Here is a 25,180-nt window from a genome sequence, read left to right on the forward strand (position 1 = left end):
CTTTAAGTCAATAAAATTTTTTCTAAAACTAAAGCAAGGTTAGTAGCCTATTAATAGCTATTACAGGTGGTTTTTGTTTGTTTTGAGTCAGGGTCTCTTGATAGCTCTGGCTGTCTTGGAACTCACAGTACAGATCAGGCTGGCCTCTGCCTCTTGAGCCCTGAGACTAAAGGCATACATCATTACATTTGCCTCACAGATGATATTTGGCACTTTTACTTTTCCTGCTTGGGAAGGGTTAAGGCCTCCCCTCCTATCTCATTTTTGCATTAATGTATGTATGCTGCATGTGTGTTCATGTCCAGTCATATGTGTGCCTTGGGGCACCTGTGTAGGTCAGAGGATAACCTGTAGAGCTCACCATATGGACCCAGGAATCACATTCAGGTCATTAGGCAATTCACTGGGCCTTCTTATCAGCCCTATTTTTCCTTTTTGTTTTTCCTGAGTCAGGATTTCTCTGTTTAGCCCTGACTGTGCTCTGTAGACCAGGCTGGACTCTTAACTCACAAGAGATCCACCCACCTCTGCATCCTCAGTCCTGGGATTAAAGGTGTGTGCCACGACTGCCCAGTTACATTTCTTTATTTTTATATTAACTTATATTAATTAATATAATTTTATATTATATTCAATTTTGTTAATATTTAAGGTTTTTTTCCCCCTTGATATTAGGGAATCAAATCCAAGTCCTCATACATGCAGAATCTATGCTTAATCAGTGGTCTACATGTGCTCAGCACTAATTAAACTGTCGAATAAGCTGTGGTACGCTTAACTGTGATGAGTTAACATTGTGGATATTTGCTGTTGGTGATTATATCACTTTGAATTTGAAACATAGGAATCTTCTTCATTTGTTTTCTTTGTACTTTCTTGCTTGGTTTTATTTTTTGAGAAGGTCTTTCCTTGTAGCCCAAGCTGACCTTTAATTTACTTGAAGTCATGCTTCTCCTGCCTCAACCTTTCTTTTGTACAGTTTTTATTTGAAGTTAAAATTACATATATAAGCTGTGTCTAGAAACTAACTTCATTAGTATGTTATTATATGGTTTTTATAATTTGACTATTATAGCAATATGTAGAATAATTAAGAGGATTTTTTTAAAAGTCAAGAACCAACTTTTGTGTAAGATTTAGACAAACCAACAAAATAATTTGCATTTTATTTTAATGTATTATTATATTTTCATACTTAAAAATTGGGAGTTATATGATATGGATGGTGCTACTAATCCTAACTTCAATTTAGGTAGAGATTTGTTTTTCCTCCCAATTTTTGGATGGATTAGTATTTCAAATATATTCTTAGCTCCATTTTCATATGGTGTACATAAAAAGATACTACGTTGGGTGGTGGTGACCCATATCTTTAATCCCAGCATTTGGGAAGCTGAGACAAGTGGATCTCTGAGTTCAAGGCTAGCCTGATCTACAATGCGAGTTCCAGGAAAGTCCAAAGCTACAGAGAAACCCTGTCTCAACAAACCAAAACCGAAAAACCAACCAAACAAAATAAATAATAAAAAAGATAATATAGAGTTAATAACTTGGTTTAATTTCTGTTTCTAAACTTGGTCCTACACTATTTTTACTCTGTAATATTAATGCAGCAGCAATAGTTCTGTTGACTTAGGCATAAGAATAAATTATTCCAAATAATATTGCAAAGTGTGATATTTTCCCTGACTGAAACTTCATAGTTAAAGAAAACTAACCAGCCAGCCAGCCAGGCAGTGTCACATATATTTTAAATTTTTTGGGAGGTTTTGCCTATGTTAATTATCAATGCTGATATTTTTAGTGACTTTTTCTTGTCTTTAGATCTGTAGGAAAAGATTGGGGGGGGTTGTGTTACAATTGTTTTTCAATTTTAAAAAGGAAATCTGAAAATACACTGGGTCTAGCTAAGTGAGAAGTGGCACCAGAATTGTGGGATGAGACACCATCAGGGTCCAGGTTCAACTCTCCCATCTTTGCAGCTACTTTCATCCAGTAACAGTTCTGAGGTGTTTCTTTGTAGTAGAGAAAAAATCATTAGGTTAGTAAAGGAAGGCTTATTCCATTGTACTTAAAACTAATTGCTAGTGGAAGCTTGGCATTTGTACTGGAAAGATGGATGCTCTGAGCTCTGAGGTTGAGAGAGCTGTTATGATCCTTAAGAGTCCATTCCAGACTATCAGAGCTGCTTCCCAGAACCCATATTGGCGCTCACAGCCATCTGTGATTTTAGCCCAGCATGCCTGACACACTCTTCTAGCCTCTGTGTACACACACACACACACACACACACACACACAAATGATTTTCATTAATGTGTGAAAAAGAATCAGTATTATCTAAACTTAACATATTTCTGATGGTTTACTTTAATACTTCACATAGTTGCTTTGCAACTCAGAACTTTATAATCTTGAAAATGCCTCCCACTGTGAGTCATGTGCTGAGTTAATGAAGAACTCTCATCTAATCTCATTAGTATATTTGTGGATTCCTAAACCGGAACCTGTAGTAGTTTGTGAGTTATGGCTACATCTGTATAATGTATGTCTTTCTATCATAGAAATAAATTCCACATGATTTTGCTACGGTTTAATGTGGTTTTATTTTTTTGACATGAAAGTTCTAAGCAATTTTATAGTCAGATCCATTATTTGATTTTTGTTTCATTTTTTAAAAAAGATTAGATCTTTTCAAAACAGCATTTTAAAAATTTTATTCATATTTTATTTTAAAAACTATAGCCATATCATAGGCAGTAAATGTATGGTAGATACTGTGTTTTACAATACTTTTGGTTAAGCATTTAAGAAACACATCTTGAGAGAAACTGAGTGACACTGAATATAAAACAATCAGTATAGAGAGACAGAACTCACACTATACTCAGGCTTCTCAGACATGGCCCTTATAGTCTACTGTTCTACCTGCATTAGAAGTATAATTGGTTTATCTAACCATGTAATTGAACTTCTGCAGAAGCCTTCATTTTTAGAATGGCAATGCTTAGGGAATTTACTTGAGATGGGCTACAGTTTAGACATAATCTGTAACATTTAAACCAGATCTTGCCGGCCGATAGTGGCGCATGATTTTAATCCCAGCATACAGGAGGCCAAGGCAGGTGGATCCCTGTGAGTTCGAGGCCAGCCTGGCCTACAAGAGCTAGTTCCAGGATAGGCTTGGACAGGCTCCAAAGCTACAGAGAAACCCTGTCTTGAAAAACCGAAAATAAATAAGTAGCCAGAACTTTTACTTGTGATTTGTTGAAGTGACATCAATTACTTTTCTTTCTGAAACTTCTCTGAGTCAGGGTTTTCTGTATAGCCATGGCTATCATGGAACTAGTTCTGTAGACCAGGCTGGCCTTGAACTCACAGAAATCCACCTGCCTCTGCCTCCTGAGTGCTGGGATTAAAGGTGTGTACCACTACTGCTTGGCTCTTTCTGGCACTTTAAACATTTCTTTTCATTGATTTTTTGATCTTGATTTAACACTTTGGTGCCCCTCCACACACTTCTAAAGCCAAAATGAAAACCAATTCAAAAATTAGCAATAACATCTCTGTTTTGAGGCTTTGTTTTTAATTTAATTAATTTTAATTCTCTGATAGTCTTATGCATGCATATAGTGCATTTTAAGTAATTTTTACTCCTGTTACTGTGTCTTATTTCCTCTCATTGAATCCCTCCTTTCCAATAAGTCTCCTCCCTATTTCTCTGTATTTTTTCTGTTGTGAATCATTAAATTTAATTGGGATTGCTTGCATGAACGTTTATGAGGGGTCACTTACCGACATATCTCTACTTCTCAGTGACTATATCACTGAAGAAAATGACACTCCCTCACATAGCAATCATTAGCTTCCAGTTGTTCCTTAGGAATGAGTGGGAACTTGTGAACCCTTTCCTCATCCTTGATGAAACGTTAACTGGTCTATTCTTGTGTAGGTAACCATAACTACATTGAATTCATAAGTACAGTAAGCCATGTTTTGTCCAGAAGAGTTTTTGGTTTAGTTGTTTTTTTGCAGCACATCTCTTTATCTTCTGGGTCTACATTCACTATGTCTATATTTATATTTGTATGTGTTTCTGGACCTTTGGAGCTGTATCTCTTGGAGTTGTAGATGATTTTAAGCCCTCATGTGGGTGCTGGGAACCAAACCTGTGTATTTCTAAATAGGAATAAATGTTTTTAACCCATGAGCCATTTTTCTAACCCCTTCATTAAAAAAAAATGCATTTTGCCTGCATGTGTGTATGTATGCTGTGTGCTTGCAGAGCCCATGGAGGCATTAGAGGCATTAGAAGAATCTGAAGCTGGATTACAGAAGGTTGAGAGCCGTTGTGTGGATACTGGAAACAGAATCTAGGTTCTCTGGAAGAGCAGCCGGTGTGCTCTTAGCCCCTGAGCCATCTCTCCAGTCTAAGTGAAGAATATTATAAATATAAATTAATGATGTTCTTACTAATAACACATGCCCAATGAAGATCAAGAGCTGGAAAAGCAGTTATACTTTTTACTTGAGATTCTTAGTAAGTCACTTTGTATAGTGATCATTTTAAATTTATGGTGATTTCATCTGAATACAATATGAGATGTAGCTACAATCAGAAGAGAAGACATAGGAGACAAGACTACTCCTATTAAGAAGGGAACCAGTCTTTCCAGAGCCAGCATGGCAAACAATGTCCTTTTTAGTAGATTTTGAATCATACTTTTCACCAGCTTGTTTTGTGCCACTCTTCTAAATTATTTATTTCTTTTGCTTATCTAGGCCTTCTCCACTTAGATTTCCATAGAGAACTTTGTCGGTGGCTCCATTTTCTTGTTCATCTCTTATCCTGTGCATGCTGCTGCTTTCATTTTCAGTCCTATCTTAGAACCTTTGCTTAGGTTTTCTCATCTTTATTTAAAGCTTCTGGTGCTGAATCTTTCAAGACTGACTACTCTTTACTGCATCTTATTACTTTGCGTTCTTGGGATCATCAGCCTCCTCATCACCTCTTTGTTAGTAAGCACCATCTGCTTCCGCCTCATCATCATTGACCAGTTAAGGATGACACCCAGGCAGGCACCTAATCACGGATCCTGAAAGCTTTCCCTGCTTTGAAGTATCTTTTGCTTTTCTCCATATGTTCAGGTTTATCAGGTTTTGTCTGTATGAGAAAAGGCTCTAGAACCTGGGTTCTTAACCTGGGCTGGCGTTGGGTGGGGAAGGGCAGAGGACCGTTTTGAAGAAATTGCCTAAGACCATCGCATATCATATATTTACATTATTATTACAACACAAGATCACAGTTATGAAGTAACAATGAAATAATTTTATTGTTGGGGGTCATCAAACTTTATTAAAGAGTCACAGTGTTAGGAAGGTTGAGAACCACTACTCTAAAATAACTGGTACATCCCTAGCTAGGACACAACTACGTCTTTGAGTTAGATCTTTCCAACAAATGATGCAGGAGATACAGGATACATAATACGCTATCATAACTCAAAACAGCCAGTAGCCTCAAGGAAGTGCATAGCAGTTGAGTTTTTGTGCTTTCTTTTCCTTTTCTGCCTCATTGTGTTTCTTGTTTACTGTATTTAAGTGTTTGTTCTCTAGTTCGTTATAAATCGGTGCAAAGCTTTTTTTTACACATTTCCCTTTCCAAGTTCTCATGTGAGAATTGAGTTTGCCACCTTAAATAGCTGCCCTTGCTTGAAGAAGGGGTCAGCATCTTTACTTATTTGTGAGCAGTTACTACGGGTTTGTACAACTCATAAGTCCTGTAATTCTCATCATCTTCAGTTTCTTTTCAACTTTTTGTGCTATCTGACATGGATTTTGTTGATCACACTTAGGGTTTTCAATTATTTTAATGACAAAGCATCTCTATATTTCTATGTTCTAGTGATCTCAGGCCAACACCAACCGAAAGAGTTGATTGTGCTGTCATCTCAGCAGCACCTAGTTCACCTTCGTGCGGATTTACTTTGATATCTGATCCCACCCATTCCTTTTCTGACTAAAGATTTGTTGAAATATTGTATCATCTGCCCTAGAATTATGAGCATTCTAATTTCTAAATATATAGTAAATACAATTGGTTCATTCTTTCAGTGCTCACCTGTCTCTTAAGATTGGTCTTTGTTTCTATTTATTTGGGATGCTTTTTGTAGTTTTGATTATGTATGTATAGCATCACAATTTGTTTAGAATACGGCAGTAACCCTGCTTTGCTTTTAGTATGTTGCCATCTTAATGCTGACTTTAATATTTTCGAAAGTTGATTTTAAAGTACCCTTTAAAAACCTTTTTTTGGGAAAGGTTGCCTTAACGTGTTTCATCTTGTAAGAATCTGGTGCTGCTTGAATAACAGAATTAAGGAGATTCTACAAAATTTTTGTGGTTTTAGAGATTAAAATTTGCCTAAAAGCAATGATATATTAAAATCATGTTCATTTTACCTCACAAGTTCTAAAATAGAGTTGATGAACCGTAAATTATAAGCATTAGTGTGACTGTAACTCACCTAGTAAATGAGTGTGCACAAGGACTGTTGGGTAGTGAGAGGACCCACTGGATCGCACTATCTCCTTGTCAAGATCTCCTTGATGTCACCAACCCTCTTTAGAAGTAGTTAGTAAGAAGGCTCATATTAAGGTCTCGTGGATCACAGTCTTTCTGTGGAGTCTAGCTTTCTCTAACTGGTGCTTTTTTTAAGAGCTCACAAAAGTTTTGGAAACTCATTAAATAGACTTTGGTCTTCAATTACTCCCTAGGTTTTAGTGCTACTTCAGGTTGTTTTTAGTCTGTAGGGTCCAGAAATGGAAAAATTTTAGATTTGATGGAATAAAATGGAATTAATAAACATAATATTTTTGCTTATATTAAATTATAGGATTCCTTGGTTTTTCTGAGAATTACAGAACTGCAGTGGCCTTAAAGTGAACATGCTGTTTTTTCCTTCCATCCCCCTCAACACCCTGTCTTCACCTCTCTCATTTCGTCTTCCTGAACACTACCCAACTTGCTGTTTCATGTTAAGTAATGACCCGTATGTCTGTTAAATAGGTCTGCAGACCCTGTTGGAGTGGTTTGTGTTTTCTCCTTGTACTGTGTACCCTAGAATATGTCTTTAATCCTGTTGGCAAATCTTTCATTTATGTTTCCATCATATAATGGCATCATGTAATGGCATTCCCATTTCAAAAGGAAGGAATTGGGGGCACAGCAAGGAAAAACTGGACCAATGCAAGGAAGGCTGAAACCCAGTAGGGCAAGCACCAAATCCTGTAGTTCCGTGTCTGGTTCTGGGGCTTTGGTTGCAAAGGGCCTGTAGTGAGGGGCTGCAGGCAGGCCTGCTTTTCGCCTCACCCGGCTCCCGCACGGCTAGCTTAGTCCCAGAAATAACAACACACAAATTGTATTCATTTAAGCACTGCCTGGCCCATTATCTCTAGAGAGTTAGTTACTGACTAACTCTCATATCTTGATATTAACCCATTTCTAATAATCTGTAGCACCACGAAGTGGTGGCTTACCGGAAAAGATTCAGCATGTCTGACCTGGTGGCTGGCTCCATGGCTTCTGGCTCATAGCCCTCTTCCCAGCATTTTGTTCTGTTTACTCCGCCTACCTAATTTTCTGTCCTATCAAGGGGCCAAGGCAGTCTCTTTATTGACCAATGAAAATAACACAATAGACAGATAACCCTCCTCCATCAAGGGCCTACTTAGGTGACTCCACTCCTGGCTTTGCTGTGTTTAAAATGTATCTTTCTTTTGGTCTGGTTCTACTCTTTGTATGCAGCTCTGAGGCAGAAAGAAGAATTTGTGGCAGAATTGAAGGGAGGACTTTGAGACCAGGGCAAAGGGTCTTCAAATACAAATGAAGAGCAGATTAAGGGAAGTAGAACTGTCAGTAGTGTTCACTGCAGGAGAGGGCGTGTGTAACATGCTGTGTCTCTTGGCTGAGTCTTTGGCACAGTCACTGCTAATTGCTGTTGTGTAGATTGACAGTGAAAAAAAAGCAATAAACAGGGCAGAAAGAAATACAAATGTGTGTACTGTAATTGCTGCCTTGCTTGTACAAGCACATGACTTGACTGCACCATTAAGTTTTCCTCTAAAGCTGCACGTTTTTTATACTGCTTCACATGTTGCTCTTGGTGCTTCATATAACCCTTTGCTGAGCTCATAAACCTTCATCACTTGACCTGCTTTCTAGTCATATTTGATTCCCAAATACTTCCTTTTAATCTTCTGTAGTCACTGTAAGTATTATATTGTTAGCTGTTTATTGGAATTGTTCATATCTATGGCCCTAAGCATCAAACTGAATATATTAAAACAAAAACCTCGTATTCTCCCTCACATTTCTGCTCTCAACACAGTTGTACACACTTACCAATAACTCTGTGTATTCCATCCAGCTTGGCTGTTAGTAGAGTTATTAGTTACGGTTATTAGTCATTGTCTAGTCTGATCTGCTCTGTGATCCCCTCTAGTCCCTCCTATCTTATTTCATATCCTTCTACTAATTGTTCATACTTTGTATCCTTCTAAATTGTCTTCATTTTTACTGTTACTGATAGTTTATACCATATTTCCTGCTCTTGGTCTTACCTCTTATTTTTTCCTTGTTATCTGATCTCCTATCATGTTTGCTATTTGTTTTATATTATTAGGAAGAAAAGTTCAGATTCTATAAAAAAGGCACCCTAGGTCTCCTGCCCAAGCTCTTGTTTACATAAAGCCTACTTGAAAGACCATGCCCTGAAGCAGGATTAATAAAAATTCTAGGACAAAAATTGGGGTTCAATCTGAAGATCCGAAAAAGCAAAACAGCCAGCCACTGGCTCTTACGTCAACCTTAATCTGAAATGGCCATCCTGCCTCCTGGTATCTCAGAATGCGACAGTGTATTGAGAGTTGTTTCCTTCCGTTTTATAATCCTCTCTAGGGCTGAGATTAAAGATGTGCACCACCGCGATTAAAGGCATGCACTGCTCAGTTTCTATGGCAACTAGTGTGACTACTGGGATTAAAGGTGTGTGTTACCATAATCTGTTTTGTAAGGCTGACCAGTGGGTCTGCCTTACTCTCAGGTCTTCAAGCAGTCTTTATTTATTAAAATACAATTGAAATGTCATTGCAATGCCCCTCAGGCTTTCCTGCCTTTGAGTCTCCTTTTAGGACATTGACCCTTTGTCCATCTTGGTTTAACTTGTCCAACTTGTCCTTTGGTATTCAAGTCACACTTAGGATCTTATGGCTTAACTGTGTAACATTAGATACCTTTTTATTCCTAGAACTTACTATACTCATTAGTTATTTATAATCACAGCCATATAGGCCAAATTTAGCTAATATAGTGTAGGTACTTGAGCTGTTTGAGGTTCATGGATGTTTTGAGCTCTTGGGAGTGTAGACCTCCATTTGGAATGTCTTTTATCTGTGAAGTTTTCTCCTGTGAGCTTGTGGAGCACAATACCTATGTCTGCGCCCCAAGTGTCAGCCACAGTGCCCAAAATGTGCTGTTGAATGTACTTATGTACCGTTCAGTGACTGAACCCTGGTAAGTGAGTTAGGTAGGTGCATTTTTGTCCCATGAGTCCTGAAATGTGGAGCTTTATATATTTTGTTAACTTTCTTTTGGTACAGTTTTATGACAAAATATCATTGTGGAAAAAAATTGAAAATCTTAGTGTATTTTGGATTACATATGGCTGAATTCTTGGTTGTCAAGAATGCTTCTACACCAGGTGGTAGTGGCACATGCTTTTGATCCCAGCACTTGGGAGGCAGAGGCAGGCTACAAGAGCTAGTTCCAGGACAGGCTCCAAAGCTACAGAGAAACCCTAGGGGCGGGGAATGCACCTAAAAAAAAAATCTTAATGTGGAATGTAAGAGATAGGATTAACTGTTAGTCCCTGTGGGTAGAAGGAACACACAGTTGCTGTAGAGGGAATTGTACCTGTATGGAACATTCTTCTCTTGAATGTTTGGGGTACTAGTTTTCTGGATTACTTAGTATTGAGAATCCCAATGGCAGTGAGCTAGATGGTGTGCTTTGTGATTGCCATGAGGCTTATAGTAAGAACGATGTCCAGATGTCTTCTCTTTGGTATGAAATTCTTTTTTGTATGACAGTGGTGCAACTGGTCTCATTTTAACTGTTCTTACTCGGTTTGGATAGTTATGATACTACCACTGTTTAGTGAAGACATGAAAGTATGAGTGACTTTGTGATTTATAATCTTAAACTGCCTTTTAAAACTTTTCTAAAGTACTTATGCTTTTTGAAAAATATTCAGATGTGAGAGAAGTACAAATAAATTAAAAATGCTTCCAGTCTTCTCACAGCCTAGAGACAACGTCTTTGCTGACATTTTAGTGAGTGTCCTTTAGGTGCTTTTATACACCTACTTGTATTAATTTCTCTGTCCCTTCTCTCTGTCTGTCTCTGTCTCTCTCTCTCTCTGTCTCTATCTCTCCTTTCTCTCTTCTCTAAGATTTAATTAGGTATACAGTGTTCTATCTCTATGTATGCCTGCAGGCCAGTAGAGGGCACCAGATCTCATTAGGAATGGTTGTGAGCCATCATGTGGTTCAGAATTGAACTTCCAGACCTCTGGAAGAGCAGCCAGCGCCCTTAACCGCTGAGCCATCTCTTTGGTCCCACCCCTTCTCTTCTTATGCATGAGCAAGCCACTTTAAAGATGCAGCAGTTTAACGGTGCCTATGTTTGTTTATTTTATTTTGTTTTACTTCTGCTCAACATTATCATGCATTTGCTGTTTAGTTAGAAATGCAGCAGTCCACATAGTTTTAGGAGCTGCACATTGTTGTGTACCATAATCCTTATTGCCAGTTCTCTACTGATAGTTCTTTGTTACTTTATTTCTTTCTAAAACAGAGTAAATATAGGTCTATTAAGGAAAACTTGAAGGAACTACAGCAGAGGAATACTTTTTATTTCTGTATTAGTCACTGTTCTTTTTATTGCTGTGAAGCAGCACCATGGCCAAGGCAGCTCTTAAGAAAGAAGGCTCTTCACTGGGGACTGGCTTAACTTTTAAGAGGTTTAACCCTTATCATCATGGTTGGGAGCATGACAGCATGCATGACACTAGAGCAGTAGCTGAGAGTTACGTCCTAATTGGTAGGCAGAAAGAAAGAGTCTAGGCTTGGCATGGGCTTTTGAAACTTCGAAGTTCACTTCCAGTGACACATTTTTTTGAAACTGGGCTTCACCCATAGCCCGTACCAGCCCAAGGCAATCCTACTGTCTCAGCCTTCAAAACATCGGCATTATGGGTGTGTACCACTATACCTAGCCTTAAGACTAGGGGCCAAATTGGTCTTAGAATGAATGCTTTCCCAGATCCAGTAACCAAGCTTAAAGCAAGACTTGGAAAGATTTATCTAACTACATATAAGCAGATTAAGCACAGTAGGAATTACATGTTACAATTGCGTCTAAGAATATAGCAAAGCCCTATAGGCTCATATACTTGAATACTTGGCCCCAGTTTGTGGATCTGTTTGGGTGGCATTGCGAAGAGTGGTCTTGTTCTAAAAGGTGTATCACTGGGACAGACTTTGACGTTTCAAAAGCTCGTGCCATTCCTAGTTACCTCTGTCTGCCTTATGTCTCATTATGTGAGCTTTCTTAAACTGTTCCAGATATGTGTGTCATTGACTGCTAATGTGTTCACCCTGCCATGATGGTCTTGAATTCCAAACTTCTGAAACCATAAGCTCCAAATAAACTTTCTTCTTCTTTTTTTTTTCTTTTGTTGTTTTTTAAGACATGGTTTCTCTGTAACTTTGGAACCTGTCCTAGAACTAGCTCTTGTAGACCATGTTGGCCTCGAACTCACAGAGATCCACCTGCCTCTGCCTCCTGAGTACTGGGATTAAAGGCGTATGCCACCACCTGGCAACTTTCTTCTATTAATACACACACGCGCACACACACAATGTATATATACAGAGAATATATGTATGTATGTTCTATATATCACCAAACAAGATAAAAAGAATAATTTATCTTTCTTGTTCATAAAATAAGAGGGTCAGAAGGGAAGACTCAGAAGTGATGCAGAAGTAGTTATAAAAACAAAAATAAAACTAAAACAGTTACTAAATCCCACCCTATATGTTCGGAAAACTAGAGGGAAGATAAAACTTAGAAAGTGAGTTAAACTTAGAAGTAAATTAAGGTTTTAGAATTTAAAGCTAGTGTCTGAAATAAAAAAAATCCTATATGATGGGATATTAGAGTTTGCAGAAGAATGCTCACAACACACACACACACATCAGCTGTTTTTATCAACTTCAGGAAATGCTTGTCAGACTGGATTTAAAAAACTATAATGATGCTAGTAAGAAACTTGCTTAGAGACAAGAGAGGTGGCTGTGTGTGTGTAATGAGCACCCACTCTGCAAGCATGAAAACATTCTCCAGCACCTACATAAAAATCTAGGTGTCTTGGCACTTGCCCGCAATCTCAGCACTTGGGGGAGCAGGTAGGTTGCTGGAATTTGCTGCCCAGCCAGCCTAGCCAAATAACAATGGACTCCAGGTTCAGTGAGACATCCTTTCAGAGGCTAAGGTAGAGAGCAATAGAGGAAGAGTCCAGACATCTCTCCTGGTCTCCAAGTGAGTGTGTCCACCCCCCCCCCCCCAAGACACATTCAGCACTTATATACAAACGAATGAAAAGAAACCTCTTTAGGCTGGACAGTGTTGACACATATATGTTTAACCCCAGCACTTGGGAGACAACGGCAGGTGAATCTCTTGAGTTTGAGGCCACCATGGTCTACTGAGTGAGTTTCAGGACAACCAGGGTACACAGAAAATCCCTGTCTTCCCCCTACAGTATGTGGGACAAGCTGGACTTTATAGCATAAATTATCAGGAATAAAGGTCATTTGATAATATGAGGTGCCATGTACCTTCTAGCCATTAAGAAGCCAGACATGCCATTCTTTATTAATTTAGCTAATAACGGATGACAAAAGCCTCATAGAATTGCAAGGAGAAATAGACAATGATACAAATGTTAAGACTGTTTCCTCGTATTATAAGAAGGCAGAGCGGGTGATTGGAGACTGGAACAACTCTAAATTAACTTGACATAATTTTAACTTGACATAATTGGTATTTACAGAACATTCTATCTAGCAACAGTAAAGTACTTGTTCTTTTCAAAGACTTATGATAGGTCAATTCTGGTTCATTATACAAATCTCAATAAAGGTAAAAGAACACAAATCACTTAAAATATGATTTATCATAGTAGAATCAGATATCAGTGGCAAAATTTTTAGAATTCTGATATATTTGGAAAATCAGTGACATACTTTTAAATACTTAGGAATCAAAGAACAAATAAAGAGAAACTGGAAAGTGTTTTGAACCAACTAGCTAAACACAAAAGATATGGGATGCCTGCCATATCTAAGTGCTGATAATAATAGGGAAATTAACTGGAGTTTACTGAAGTGAATGTCTGTATTAGGAAAGATTGAGTTTATAGTAAGTGATTGTAGCTTCAGTCTTGAAAACTAGGAACACAGTGATAAATTACAGGCAAAGCCAACTCAGAGCAGAAATGACTAGGAAAAAGAAAATGGGATGGGGTGGAGAGATGTCTCTTTGGTTAAGAGTACTTACTACCCTTGTAGAGTACTAAAGTACAACTCCCAGTACCCACTTGTAGGGCAGCTCACATCTACCTGTAATTCTGGCTCCTAGGGATTTGATGCCTCTGGCCTGTGCTGGTAGCACCCCACCCCTGTCAGGGTGGGGTTTGTTGAATTTTTTTAAATTGTTTTTTGTGTGTGTCTGCATGAGTCCATGTGCACTTTATGTGTGCAAATGTCCAAGGTCAGAAGAAGGCATCAGATCCCCAAGAACTGGAGTTATAGCTGACCTAAATTGTCCTATTATCAGTAAAAACTCAGGAGTTAGGCGTTGATGTAAAAACCCTTAAATCAAGAAAATGATGTTTCCTAGACCAAAAAGTCTGTGAATCTAAGCCCCTACCTTCTTTTTTCCTGTGCCTCTCTATTGTATCCTGTGTCCTTCAAGATCTCTATGGCTGTTGACTCCACCCGCGGCTCAAGGTTAATTTTATTATTAAAAACAGTCTCAGAGTGTCACCCTGAGGTCAAATATCCCACAACAGCATTGTAGGTGCTAACCTGAGTCCAGGTCCTCTGCAAGAGCAGTAAATATTCTTAACCACTGAATCATCTCTCCAGGCCTAAGGAGTAAATCTTTCAGAAGATTTTAAAAAATTTATTCCGTGAAGATTTCACCATGGATACAATCCTCTACTCCCCCTCACCAACTCCTCAAGCCCCTCCTTAATCAACTACCTTCCAGTGTCCTCTTTCTGTTTTTAAATAATCTATTGAGTCTAATTTTTTGGGTTTTTTTTGTTTTTGTATGCTGAAAATATGCAGATGGGTGTCGGGCAATTCCCTGAAGCACAGGGAGCACACCCTTAAAGAAAGCAGTCTCCTCTTTTAGCAGCTGTCAGCTTTCCATTGGTCCTCAGTTAGAGGTGGAAGCATGTGAGCCCTTTTCCCCTCCATGTTGGGATGTTGACATACTTGATTTTGTATAGTTCGTGTATAGGCCTCCACAGCTGTTATGAGGTTCTGAGTAATTTTGAGTTGGTTCTATCATGTTCAGAAGACACTTTGACTGCAGTATTCTCCACCTCTGGCCCTGGACCCTTAAATGAGGAGTCGGTTAGTGTGGATCAGATTTCTCATTTTTTTGGCCATGCACTTTCCAGTTCACACTAATGGTTTCTGTTTTAACCACCATCCACTGCACAAAAAAGCTTCTCTGATGAGGGATGAGGGCTTTAATAGTCTATGTGTAGACAGAAATTTCTGTGGGACTGAATGGTTGCAGGACCAGGCGGGACAGAAACTTCATTTACATCTGTGGCTAGATACTCATTTAGAGCCATCACCTCCGGAGACTGAGATTCATGGCCACAGTTCTTGGTCACATTTACGGTACCAGTCATGGATTTCCTTCTGTGGAGTGGGCTGTAGAGCCAATCAGAAAGCAGTTATCTAACAACATTCAATATGCGGCTGTGCTCGTGCGTATACCTTGTCAGGCTAGCTGTTAATACTAACACGTAGGGTCCTCTGCTGGGTAAGACTGTTGATGACTTTTCTTTCCCAGAGGCCTACATAATACCTTCTAGTACTGTGAAAGCCCACTAGCAGGGAGGAATCTTCTAGATCAGTACTTGATTGATTGCTTCCGTGACCAAAGTGTGTGTTTCTTCAACAATAGGGTTTTAACTATCAAATTCTGATGGGCAGTCAAGGGCTTTGGGGAAACTCTTAAATACCCCTGAGCAACAGTTTGAGGGACAGTATGGACTTAGTTGGCAGTGTATGGCTTCTTTGAGGACCACTGTCCTCCGAGTGGGATGGCTCTAGTTATAAAGTCAAGCAGGCACATGTGTGTGAGTGCATGCGTGCAAAGCCTATGAAGCAGTAGGCTTCCACTTCGATTTTTCAAATATACTATTAGATATTGTTCCTCACCATCTCTTGCTCTATCCTTCCATCCTTCCCAATTTCATTTCTTTATATCACCCATATTCCCACCTCCCTTAAAATCTTTCTGCTTGCCTCATACCTGCAACAGTCAATTCCTAGTTTCCTGGCTTCCAAGTTAAATACCGAAATCTAAAGATCCTATGTTAGGACCCACAAACATGCAAGAACTTAGGGTCTTTTTCTTTTCGAGTCAGGGTTGCCTCATTCAGTGTAATTCTTTGCAGTTCTACCCATTTACTTGCAGTTTTCCTGATTTCTCTTTTCTAAAGCTGTGTAATTCCATTATGCATAGGTGCCACATATCACTATCCAGAATGCATCTTTTTATTATATATACTGTCTTACTGAGCTTTACCACAAAATTATTATGAATTAGGGTTAAAGAACATGGTACTTCTCTGTTCTGCCTATAGTTAAATTTCTCTGTTTGTAGTGGCTATGCTCTTATTCTAGATTTTTCTTTTTTTCTGAGACACACTTTCTCTGTGTTGTCATGACTGTTCTGGAAGTCTCTGTGTAGACCAGGCTGGCCTCTAACTCACAGAAATCTGCCTGCCTCCTGAGTGCTGGGATTAAAGGGATGTACCACCACCTTCCAGATCATCCTTGATTTCTTTTGAGGTTGTTAGAAGTTCAAGTGCTCACAGCTAAACAAACTCACAAGCCATCTATTCAAGGGCAAGAAGAAAGCTAAGGCTTAAGACCTTCTTTTAAACCTTTAATTCCTGTTTAAAACAAGGGGTCTGTTTTTGATTTTGGTGGTTGATTATGATTGCAGTTTAATGTGTTACCTTTTAAGTTTTATTAGTTTGAGTATCTTCTGTTGTAATGAATTTGGGAGCCCTTTATATAAGATTTGTTTGTTGTAAGCACAGCGAACCTCCTATCCATTTTCTTCTTCATAGGAACCCTTAAAAATAGGCTATCATGGGGCTGGGCCATGGATTGGTTGGTGAAGTGCTTGCTCATGCAAGCATAAGGACCTGCATTTGGAACCCCTGCTCCCACATAATTGCCAGGGTAATTGATAGGCTCTTGTAATCCCAGTAATTCTCCGGTGCTGGGGAAGTAGAACGGGAAGTTTCCTGAGACTTGCTGGCCAGCCAATTTAGTTTCAGTCAGTGAGCCCCAGGTTCAGTGAGATGTTTCACAAATAAGGTGGGGCTGATGAAGTCAAACAGCAGATGCTAACTGCCACATGTAGACATCCACTCACACACATATACACCTTCCTCTTCCAACATATACAGAAAATAAAAGCTTTCAAAAAAAAAGGAAAAATGGATTTAAGTTGGAGAAGCTCATCTTTGAAATCTGGTCATCTATTTTGTTCAATATAATTCATTATAGCAAAGTAGGGTGATTTTTATTTTTTTAGGGATATATTAAATGCATGATTTTTCTTTACCTAATTTTGTTGTCTTCCCAATAGACTTGTAATCTCCAAGATGCCATTTTTTTCCAGGGCGTTTTGGACTGTTAACATAGTATGTCACATAGCATTTGTTTTGACCTTCTGTTTTAAATGTAGATTAGGGTTGGTTGGTACAGATGGAGGCTGCCAAGCTTGGTGTCTTTTAGTTGTCATTTGCCTCCTTGTGACTTGGAGGTACTGCAGCAACTCTCACCAGTTTGCTTTCTGTCCCAGAAGTTTGGCCCACCCACTTCAAGACTATGCCACTACTTTTGAAAACTTGAGCATTTGAGTCTTTGGTTTGTTTGCTTGTTTTTTTTCCAAACAGAGTTTCTAGACCTGGTTGTCCTAGAACTCACCTTGTAGGCTAGACTGGCCTCGAACTCCCAGAGGTTTGCTTGCCTTCAATTATTGGGATTAAAGGTGTGCACCACTGCCCAGGGAGGAATTTTTTTTTTAATGCCTTTAGGTCAACTGTTTTTATTCTGTGGGTTACAACCCTCTTGGGTGCCTGCGTATTAGATATGATACGTATCTAATATTTATATTAATTTTATGATTGGGGGGTCCCACAATGTGAGAAACTGCACTAAAGGGTTATAACATTAGGAAGATTGAAAACCACTGTTCTACATGAAAATGGGATATTAGCTATTCTTTCAGTTTTGTGTCTTAGATGTGGCATAGGAAGCACTTCACAGTGTACTCACAGGATGTTCACAGTAAGCCAGTTTTTGCTGTTTCTTCTGTACTGTAGCACTTTAAGTGTAGTTGACTAATTATCAGAAATGTTATTTTAAAATTTTGTAATTTGTTTAGCCTGTGACTTTTTCCCTTTCTAATACAGTACTTTGAACTCTTAACTTGGTAGTTTAAAATGTCATTCATATCAAATAAGGAAGCTGTGTTAGGCTTTATAATAATTAGTTCATCTTTTTATTTTCTACCTTCTGTTAGAATTCCAAGTAGACAGAAACAAGCTTTATGAACTTAATATATAATATAGTATTATAATACTTTAGTAATTCTTAAAGCCAAAAGTGACATCCAGTTTGAATATGTAGGAGTTGTGTGGGAGTTAATCCATGTAATCTTGCCTGGCAAGTGCTACGAGTCCTTGCAGTGGTGCACAGTGGGGGCTTTACATTTTTTTTTATTATCCCTTCTTATGTTTGCCTTAAGTGTTTCTTGAGTTCTGTTATTTCAGTGCATAGCATCATAGTGGGGAAATGTTTAGCCTTACAATAAAGAAAAACAGCTTTGATCTTCATCCTGGAAAGAGATTTAAAGATAGAAGTTTGAAAGTTGTTGCTCAGTTTTGAGGTACCTTCAACCTCCACCTCTCAAAAACTTGTAAGGATGGTTTAGAAGTGATGCATGCACATTTCACATTTTACAGGGTTAAAAGTCTTCACATGAAAAAGTTTACCTTGGATTTGATTATCTGATTTCCACTAAGAAAATTATTCATAGTATACTAAAATATGGAAACTAAAAGACTTAAATCATTTTAGTAAAAGTTTAGTGAATGGAACACTAAAGAGTAAGACCTAGTAGAGTCAAATGTCCTTTGGAGGCCTAAAGTGTGTTAACTTCCTATATTTGGTTTTCAAATAGACACCAAATCCTACTGCAAGCGAGTTTATACCTAAAGGAGGATCAACCTCCAGGCTGAGTAACGTGTCCCAGTCAAATATGTCTGCCTTCTCTCAAGTTCTCTCTCACCCATCCATGGGAAGTCCTGCTTCTGCTGGATTAGCACCAGGTAAGTTGAGTAACTCTCCAGTGAGTTTCAGGTATCACATCTGTAAGCATTGTGGCTTTTTGTTTGTTTGTTTGTTTGTGTTGTTTTTATTTATTAGAAGTGAAATTGTATACTTGAATGATTCACTCTGCGACAAAGAGCATCTGTCTTAGCCTCTCAGCCTGGAGTCACTTAGAGCTGGAATAATATACTTGTGGTAACAGGGAGATTTAGCTCTGCCCCCCTCCTCTCTTACTTTCCCCACTCTTGCCCACTCCCTTGCCACTTCTGTCCTTCCATTTGGTTTCTTCCCATGACTTCTCATGTGGGTCTTTTCTGTTTGTGTCAGTAAGTAAGTAAGTAAGTAAGTAAACATTTTCGGCTCTGGAAAACAGTGTCAGAACTGAATGTCTGGTAGTGTAAACTTGTTTATAAGCAGTGTCCTATTAGGAGTTTTTCCCCATGAGATGGATCACTTTTTTTTTTTTGCAAAAGCATAGTCTAGACATATCTAACATGTCTGTGCTTCTGCATAGCTTTATAAATTGCTGCTATGTATTGATAAAGAATCAACAGTAATGAGCTACGTATGCCAATCACAAAACATGGGTTTGCTTAGCCAATGCTTTATATGTATCAGAAGTAATTTTGTGTGTACATAGTTGGTAAGACTACTTGAGAGTTGTCATTTTAAGGAATGCAGGCTTCACACGTAGCTAAGGTGCAGTACTCTGCTCTCACTGCAAAGGCCTTTTTAAATATTACAGGGAATTTAAATTTTCAAGCATTTAGTTTAGAAACATCCATAACCACTTTGTGGTTTTGAAACTCTAGTAACTGCTAACTTGTAGGAGCTGTTTTAGAGGTCCCATGTTTGAGTACTATGGTGTGGGCGTGTCCAAGGCACAGCCCCACACAAAAATCTCACACTTAGTTACAGTATTATGATTTTTTTCCTTTGTAACCTGATTAGCAGTTCTCAAGGATGAACTTTGTAGATGATATCTTGTTGTAATGTCCAAAGGTTGGACCTATACCTCTAGGGTTAATTAATTTTAGCTTAATTTAACTGAGAAATTGCTTATTCTCCTGCATTAACGTTAGAATGATCACTCGTCTTCCTATTAATGACAAAATAACCATCCTTTGGCACAATTGGAAGTAGGTCTGTATCCTATTAAAGTCTTGATCTTTAACAGCTATTGTGCCAGGGATGTTTGTTCAGATGATAGTTGTCTAAGTACTAGGGCGATGAACGGTGTACTCATTAACACTTTCCTCCTTCTACCATGTATTAATGACTTAACTCTTGATAGGAGAAAATAAAAACCGAATTTTCCATTTTTTTTCTGAACACCATTTTTATAACCCTTCATTGCCTTCCATTTTTTCCCATAAATTTCAATGCTTGGGGAAGTCTCCTTTAGGTTATAACCCAGTGTCTGTAGTCTTAGTTGTATTCTTACATTGAACCTGTGACCATGAGCTACAGTTCTAAGTGTCCTAGTTGTGGTTTACGAATTTAAGGAATGGAAATTACCTTGGGCTTCAATACCTTTTAGAACCCCTGCAATTATATTTATATTTTTTATTTGCAAATAGGTGTTTTCCTCTGTACGCCAATTTTATTAACAGGTTCATAGCCTTTTGGAAATTAAGATCATTAGTTTACACCTTTCTCAGAAGTGACTTCTCAAGTACATTATATAAGAATACTTTTACACAGCATGGTCTAGAGATTTTTCTAATGACTTTGTCTTTGAAAAGATTTTCCTGAACTTATTTTTAGGATTGAAATCTTGAATGTGCCAAGTTGTGAAATGATAGTTTAGTGCTTCTGTGCCTCAAAAATAATTTAATCATGAAAACTATTTTTGTTGACTTTTTAAAAATCACAGTTTTTCCCAATAGTGTTTTGGTTTTTTAATAGACTTAATAAGGTAAGAATTGACATACTTTAATCAGCTGTTATATTGACATACTTTAAATTAGCTATTAAATTAAGCCAGAGCATGTTTAAAAGAGAGAGAGAGAGAGAGAGAGAGAGAGAGTAATAGAAAATCAAACCTTTCTGGGTAGTGTTCTTTATTCTCATGTGGTGTGACATGTGCATTTGTGACTCAGGGACTGGACACTTCTTGTTCTATTAGTGAGATAATTCTTGAGGTTGAAAAGATGATTATTAACATAATAAAGCATAAGAAAAGGCCATAGAGCGTCTTCAGCATTTTCAAATATCCATCCCCTTTAGGCTTTTGGATTGACCAGTCGTTGTATCTTATTGTAAATTATTGACCAGACAGTATATCTTACTGTAAATTTTATATGCCTGATATAAGAAGAATAATTACTATGCTAAGCACTATTAATGGTACTTACTTATTGCCAATTTTGTTTTAGGTTTTTTGTTTGCTTGTTTTTACATTACTGAGGTTAAACCCAAGGCCTCATGTCCTAGGTAGATGCTCTGTCACTCAGCAACACATTTTCTCTGCTCCTCCTATAAGCTGAAGCAAATAAATAGCCAGTTTTCTGCGAAAGTGACCAGTTGTTTTCTCATAGTCCTGGAAGTGGTGGTGCCAAATGTTGAGCTGAACTACTAATATTGATGTTGTTACGCTTGTCTTAGGGAAAGTGTGGGAGAGAAGCAAAGGAGAAGAGATGGGGACATGAATTGATCCATCTTTCTTCTTATTTATTAGTGTTGAAACATTTTTTTAAATGTGGGCGTTACAAACGTCCTTATGATTTTAAATAGTTTGAAAGTTCTTGAAAGTCCTGTGCTAAAAATAAAGTTCTGTGGTTCATTAGGTCTATGATGTTTTCTGTCAGAGTTGAGGAAGGGTAGAGATTTAATTCCTCTTAATTGTTGCACATTTGGCTTGTTTAGCAATCTAATACTGGAATCCGAGTGGACGGAAATAAATTTTCATAGTGCTTATTTACAGTGGATATTTCTGACAAGTGAAATCTTTGCTTAAGTTGCTTGGAGCATTAAGAACTGTAGCTCAACTCACATGTCAGTGGGCTGGAAGAAAATAAAAATGATCGGTTATGTTGAACTGTACTGTGCTTGGCTGTCACTCATCCACTGCTATTAGCTCACTCTTTTTTCTCAGTTCTTAAAATGTTTTCCACATAGTTTTAATTACACTTTTTAAATTAGTTCTTGTATGCATATATCCATAAAACTGATTTGTTTTAAATCAGAAAGGTAAGAGGGCAAACCAAGAAAAATAATTAAATTAACAAAATGAATAGGTTAAAAAAAATAATTCCTATAAATTGTATAGATGAGAGCAATGTTGTAAAATGAAATCAACAGCTATATCTGACTGACCAAATTATTATGCCAATATCTAGCTAAAGAAATGTGCAGCTGAAAATGACCAGCAGGCGCCTGATGTTACAGAATATCCAAACTCATACTTAAAATTACCTATCTTAAGCTACATGAGTCAGTCAGAACACAAAAGCTCAGAAGCTAACACTGTAATTGCCTTGTGTTTATGAATGATGTAATATTGCAAGTCATAAAAGATTTATGAGTTCTTAAACATGATTATGATGGGTAGAACTCTAAGCACATTTCCTTATTATTTTTCAAGTCTACCCTAAAATGGATTCTGTGAGATTCTTAAGTAATTCTATCACAATTTAATTATGACATTTTAGTCTGATTTGATTTCTTTGAATTGTTAATGTTTCTATTAATAGAAATAATTTGTGATTAAAATTTAAGTATTTGCAATTCTTAATAATGCTTATTTACTAAGATCTCATTTTGTATTGGGAAATAATTTAATTGCATATTTCTTGAATACAGTGAATTTATTTAATATTTAATGATTCAATAAATAGCCTTGATGAACTTTTAAGAATTAATGTTCAATTATATAATTAAATAAATCACACAAAAATGAATCTCAAGGAAGTTTTAGCAGTGTCAGAACTAAAAGTCTATGTGGTGAGGTACTGACCATTCCTATAAGCAGCTTTAAAGTACTTGTAAGGATTATTTTAAAGTTGCATGTGTCCATCTTTTTGTAACTACTTTGTTTTTCAGGTATATTCATAATTCATAATCATTTAAATCTTTGAAGGTTCTCTAGTTTGAGGATTACTTTATTAAAATAACAAATTTAAAAAGTTAACGATTATTTTACTGTTAAGATCAGGGCCTTCAGCGTTTTTGAGCAGAGGAGCATTTTGTTGCCCTTTAATGTTGAGCTTGTCGGAGAAGGGTCTGCTGCTTGTGTGCATGTACAGACACAAACTGTGGTACCCGGGGAAGGTTGCTGACAGTGGAACTCTAGACACTATACCCAGGTTGAGGTTGCCATCTGGCTGTATTCCCTGTCCCACTTGGGAATTTCAGGAAACTGAGGCAAGACGTTTTTGGCGCAGAGGGGGATGTGGCTGCAGCAGCTGACTTGGAGACATGTCAGGTAAGGCTGAAATAGCTAATAGTAGATTAACACTCTCTGGCTGGGGAATCCCTGGTTAATTTGCCTGTTAGACTTGAGAGTTCCAGTTGTGGGTTTACTGCGTGAATTGCATTATGTTGGCTGCCTTGTCCCTGAACTGAGGGGAGGGGCTGGGTGGGAAGAAGTAGTCTCCTTCAAGGATAGGTGGCAGATTCAGTGACCTACATCTGTAGCAAAGGTTCCTACAGTTCTTGGATAAGATTGTACTGTTGATATTGAATGTGACTTGATGCATATGAAACATGGACAGTTCTTCTAAAGTAGTCCTATGATTTTCCATATACTGCTTGGTTTCTGTTTGAAGACAGCTTTAAAGTCTGAAATGTCATTGTTCAGCGACTTGTAGGGAGCAGAAAACAATTGTAGAAGTAAAGACTGAAGAGGAATAGCAAAAATACTGTTAAGATTCTTGGATTGGATTTAAAAGGGTTTTAATGGTCTGTGAGTTTCCTTGACATACTTTATGTAAGTAAAAATCACAACCAGTGCAAGAGAGTCTGAGCTGCATTAGTGCATTGTACTGGTTCTAATTGAGCTAAGAGACAGAGAACATAAGTTAGCAAATGCCCAGAACATTTGTGAGTCTTAGGTTAATGTGGAGAGCTAGAAATCATTCCTCCTCCCCAATTAAAATCAAATGGGTTTAGAGCTACAGTAACTTTTTAGCTGTTTCTAGTGCATTTAGGCCACAGTGAGGAGGGAGTGTGGTGAGTACATTCACTCTGCTGAGATTACTTATGTAGTTGGAAGCAGTCCTCATTCTGGAGGGATGGTCTGAATGGTTGCAACCCTCTCTGTTCGATTATCATTTGAATCTTAGCTTGATTATTGAAGTCATTTTTGTTGCTTTTTATCTTTTAGATGTGCATAGAGGTTAGAGGATAGGGCATATGCAAAGGGTCTTAGTGAAAAAGAAGATTTATGGACTTAGCCTTTTCATGTCTCTAGTACAAATAAACATTCAGTGAGGAAACCTAACAACAGCTCTTGGTGTGGGCTGAGAATTTAGTTCTGGGTTATTTGGTCATGAATCTCTTATATACTAACATTGCTGAAATGAGATTCCCCTCCCCTACAGTTTAATAAATAACTCCAACATTTGGAGTAATGGTTCTGTAACTAGTAGCAAGTAGTGGTCATTTATTGGGGTTGGGACGGTGTGCTGGTGTGCTCTGGAGACAACTATGTAGATGAATGGGATGGCAATGATACTTTTAGTTCCTAACTGCTCTACCATTGCTTCATGGAGTGCAATAGTGTGGATTAAACTCCTGAAACAGATCCTCAGATGCAGAGGCTACATAGAACAGAATTTCTTGGTTATAGTTGAGGTCTGTTGTTCATATCTCTTCTCAGCATCTCACTAGTCAGCCAACCAGAAGCCGCAAAGGAAGGAAAGCATGAATGGGAAGTCTGGAAGGTTCTTTCTTCATAGCCAGGATCTACTCTGCTCTAAGAAGTTGTGTTACAGTTCTCTCTTCTTTAGATGCAAGGTGTTAGCTCAACTTTGAGGCATTATTTACATACTTTGAGTCTGTATTTTAATTTTTTAACCCATTCCTCTCCCTTTTTTGCTTATAAAATGGTATCTAAGCCGCTACAGTAACTGGTCTTAGTATCTTTAAGTAAACAGAGATAGAAAAAGATGATTCTTTTGAACCCCAAAATTAATTTAGTAGCCAGCACCTCTCATGTGCCCCTTTTTATCCACTTAATTTTTTTCATATTAGCACACAAAATAATGAATTAAATTCATCACTGTTCCTACCTGGTCTCTGTTCTTCCCTTCAGTTGCCACCTTTATACTTTAAAATCTAGATTCTGCGAGATAAAACATGGCACACCCGTCTTTGTCTTTGTGAGTTTGCTTTATTACGTTGTGTCATGCTGTGTGGGGTGTGCCCATCTTCATCATGCGGTCTAGGGAATCT

The 25,180-nt window shown here is 37.9% G+C and overlaps 1 protein-coding gene across 4 annotated transcripts in view; it reads left to right on the forward strand.

The window, feature by feature from the left end:
* Positions 1–25,180, forward strand: part of Pan3 (poly(A) specific ribonuclease subunit PAN3) — a 110,177-nt gene that overhangs the window by 32,286 nt on the left and 52,711 nt on the right. For all 4 annotated transcript variants that reach the window (XM_085685151.2, XM_085685154.2, XM_085685156.2 and 1 more), the window contains one exon: positions 18,636–18,783. In XM_085685151.2, coding sequence (XP_085541277.1) covers positions 18,636–18,783 — 148 coding nt within the window. The remainder of the gene's footprint in view (positions 1–18,635; positions 18,784–25,180) is intronic.

This window comes from Myodes glareolus, chromosome 2 (genome assembly GCF_982192425.1).
Source record: "Myodes glareolus chromosome 2, mMyoGla1.1, whole genome shotgun sequence".
Lineage (NCBI taxonomy): Eukaryota > Metazoa > Chordata > Mammalia > Rodentia > Cricetidae > Myodes > Myodes glareolus.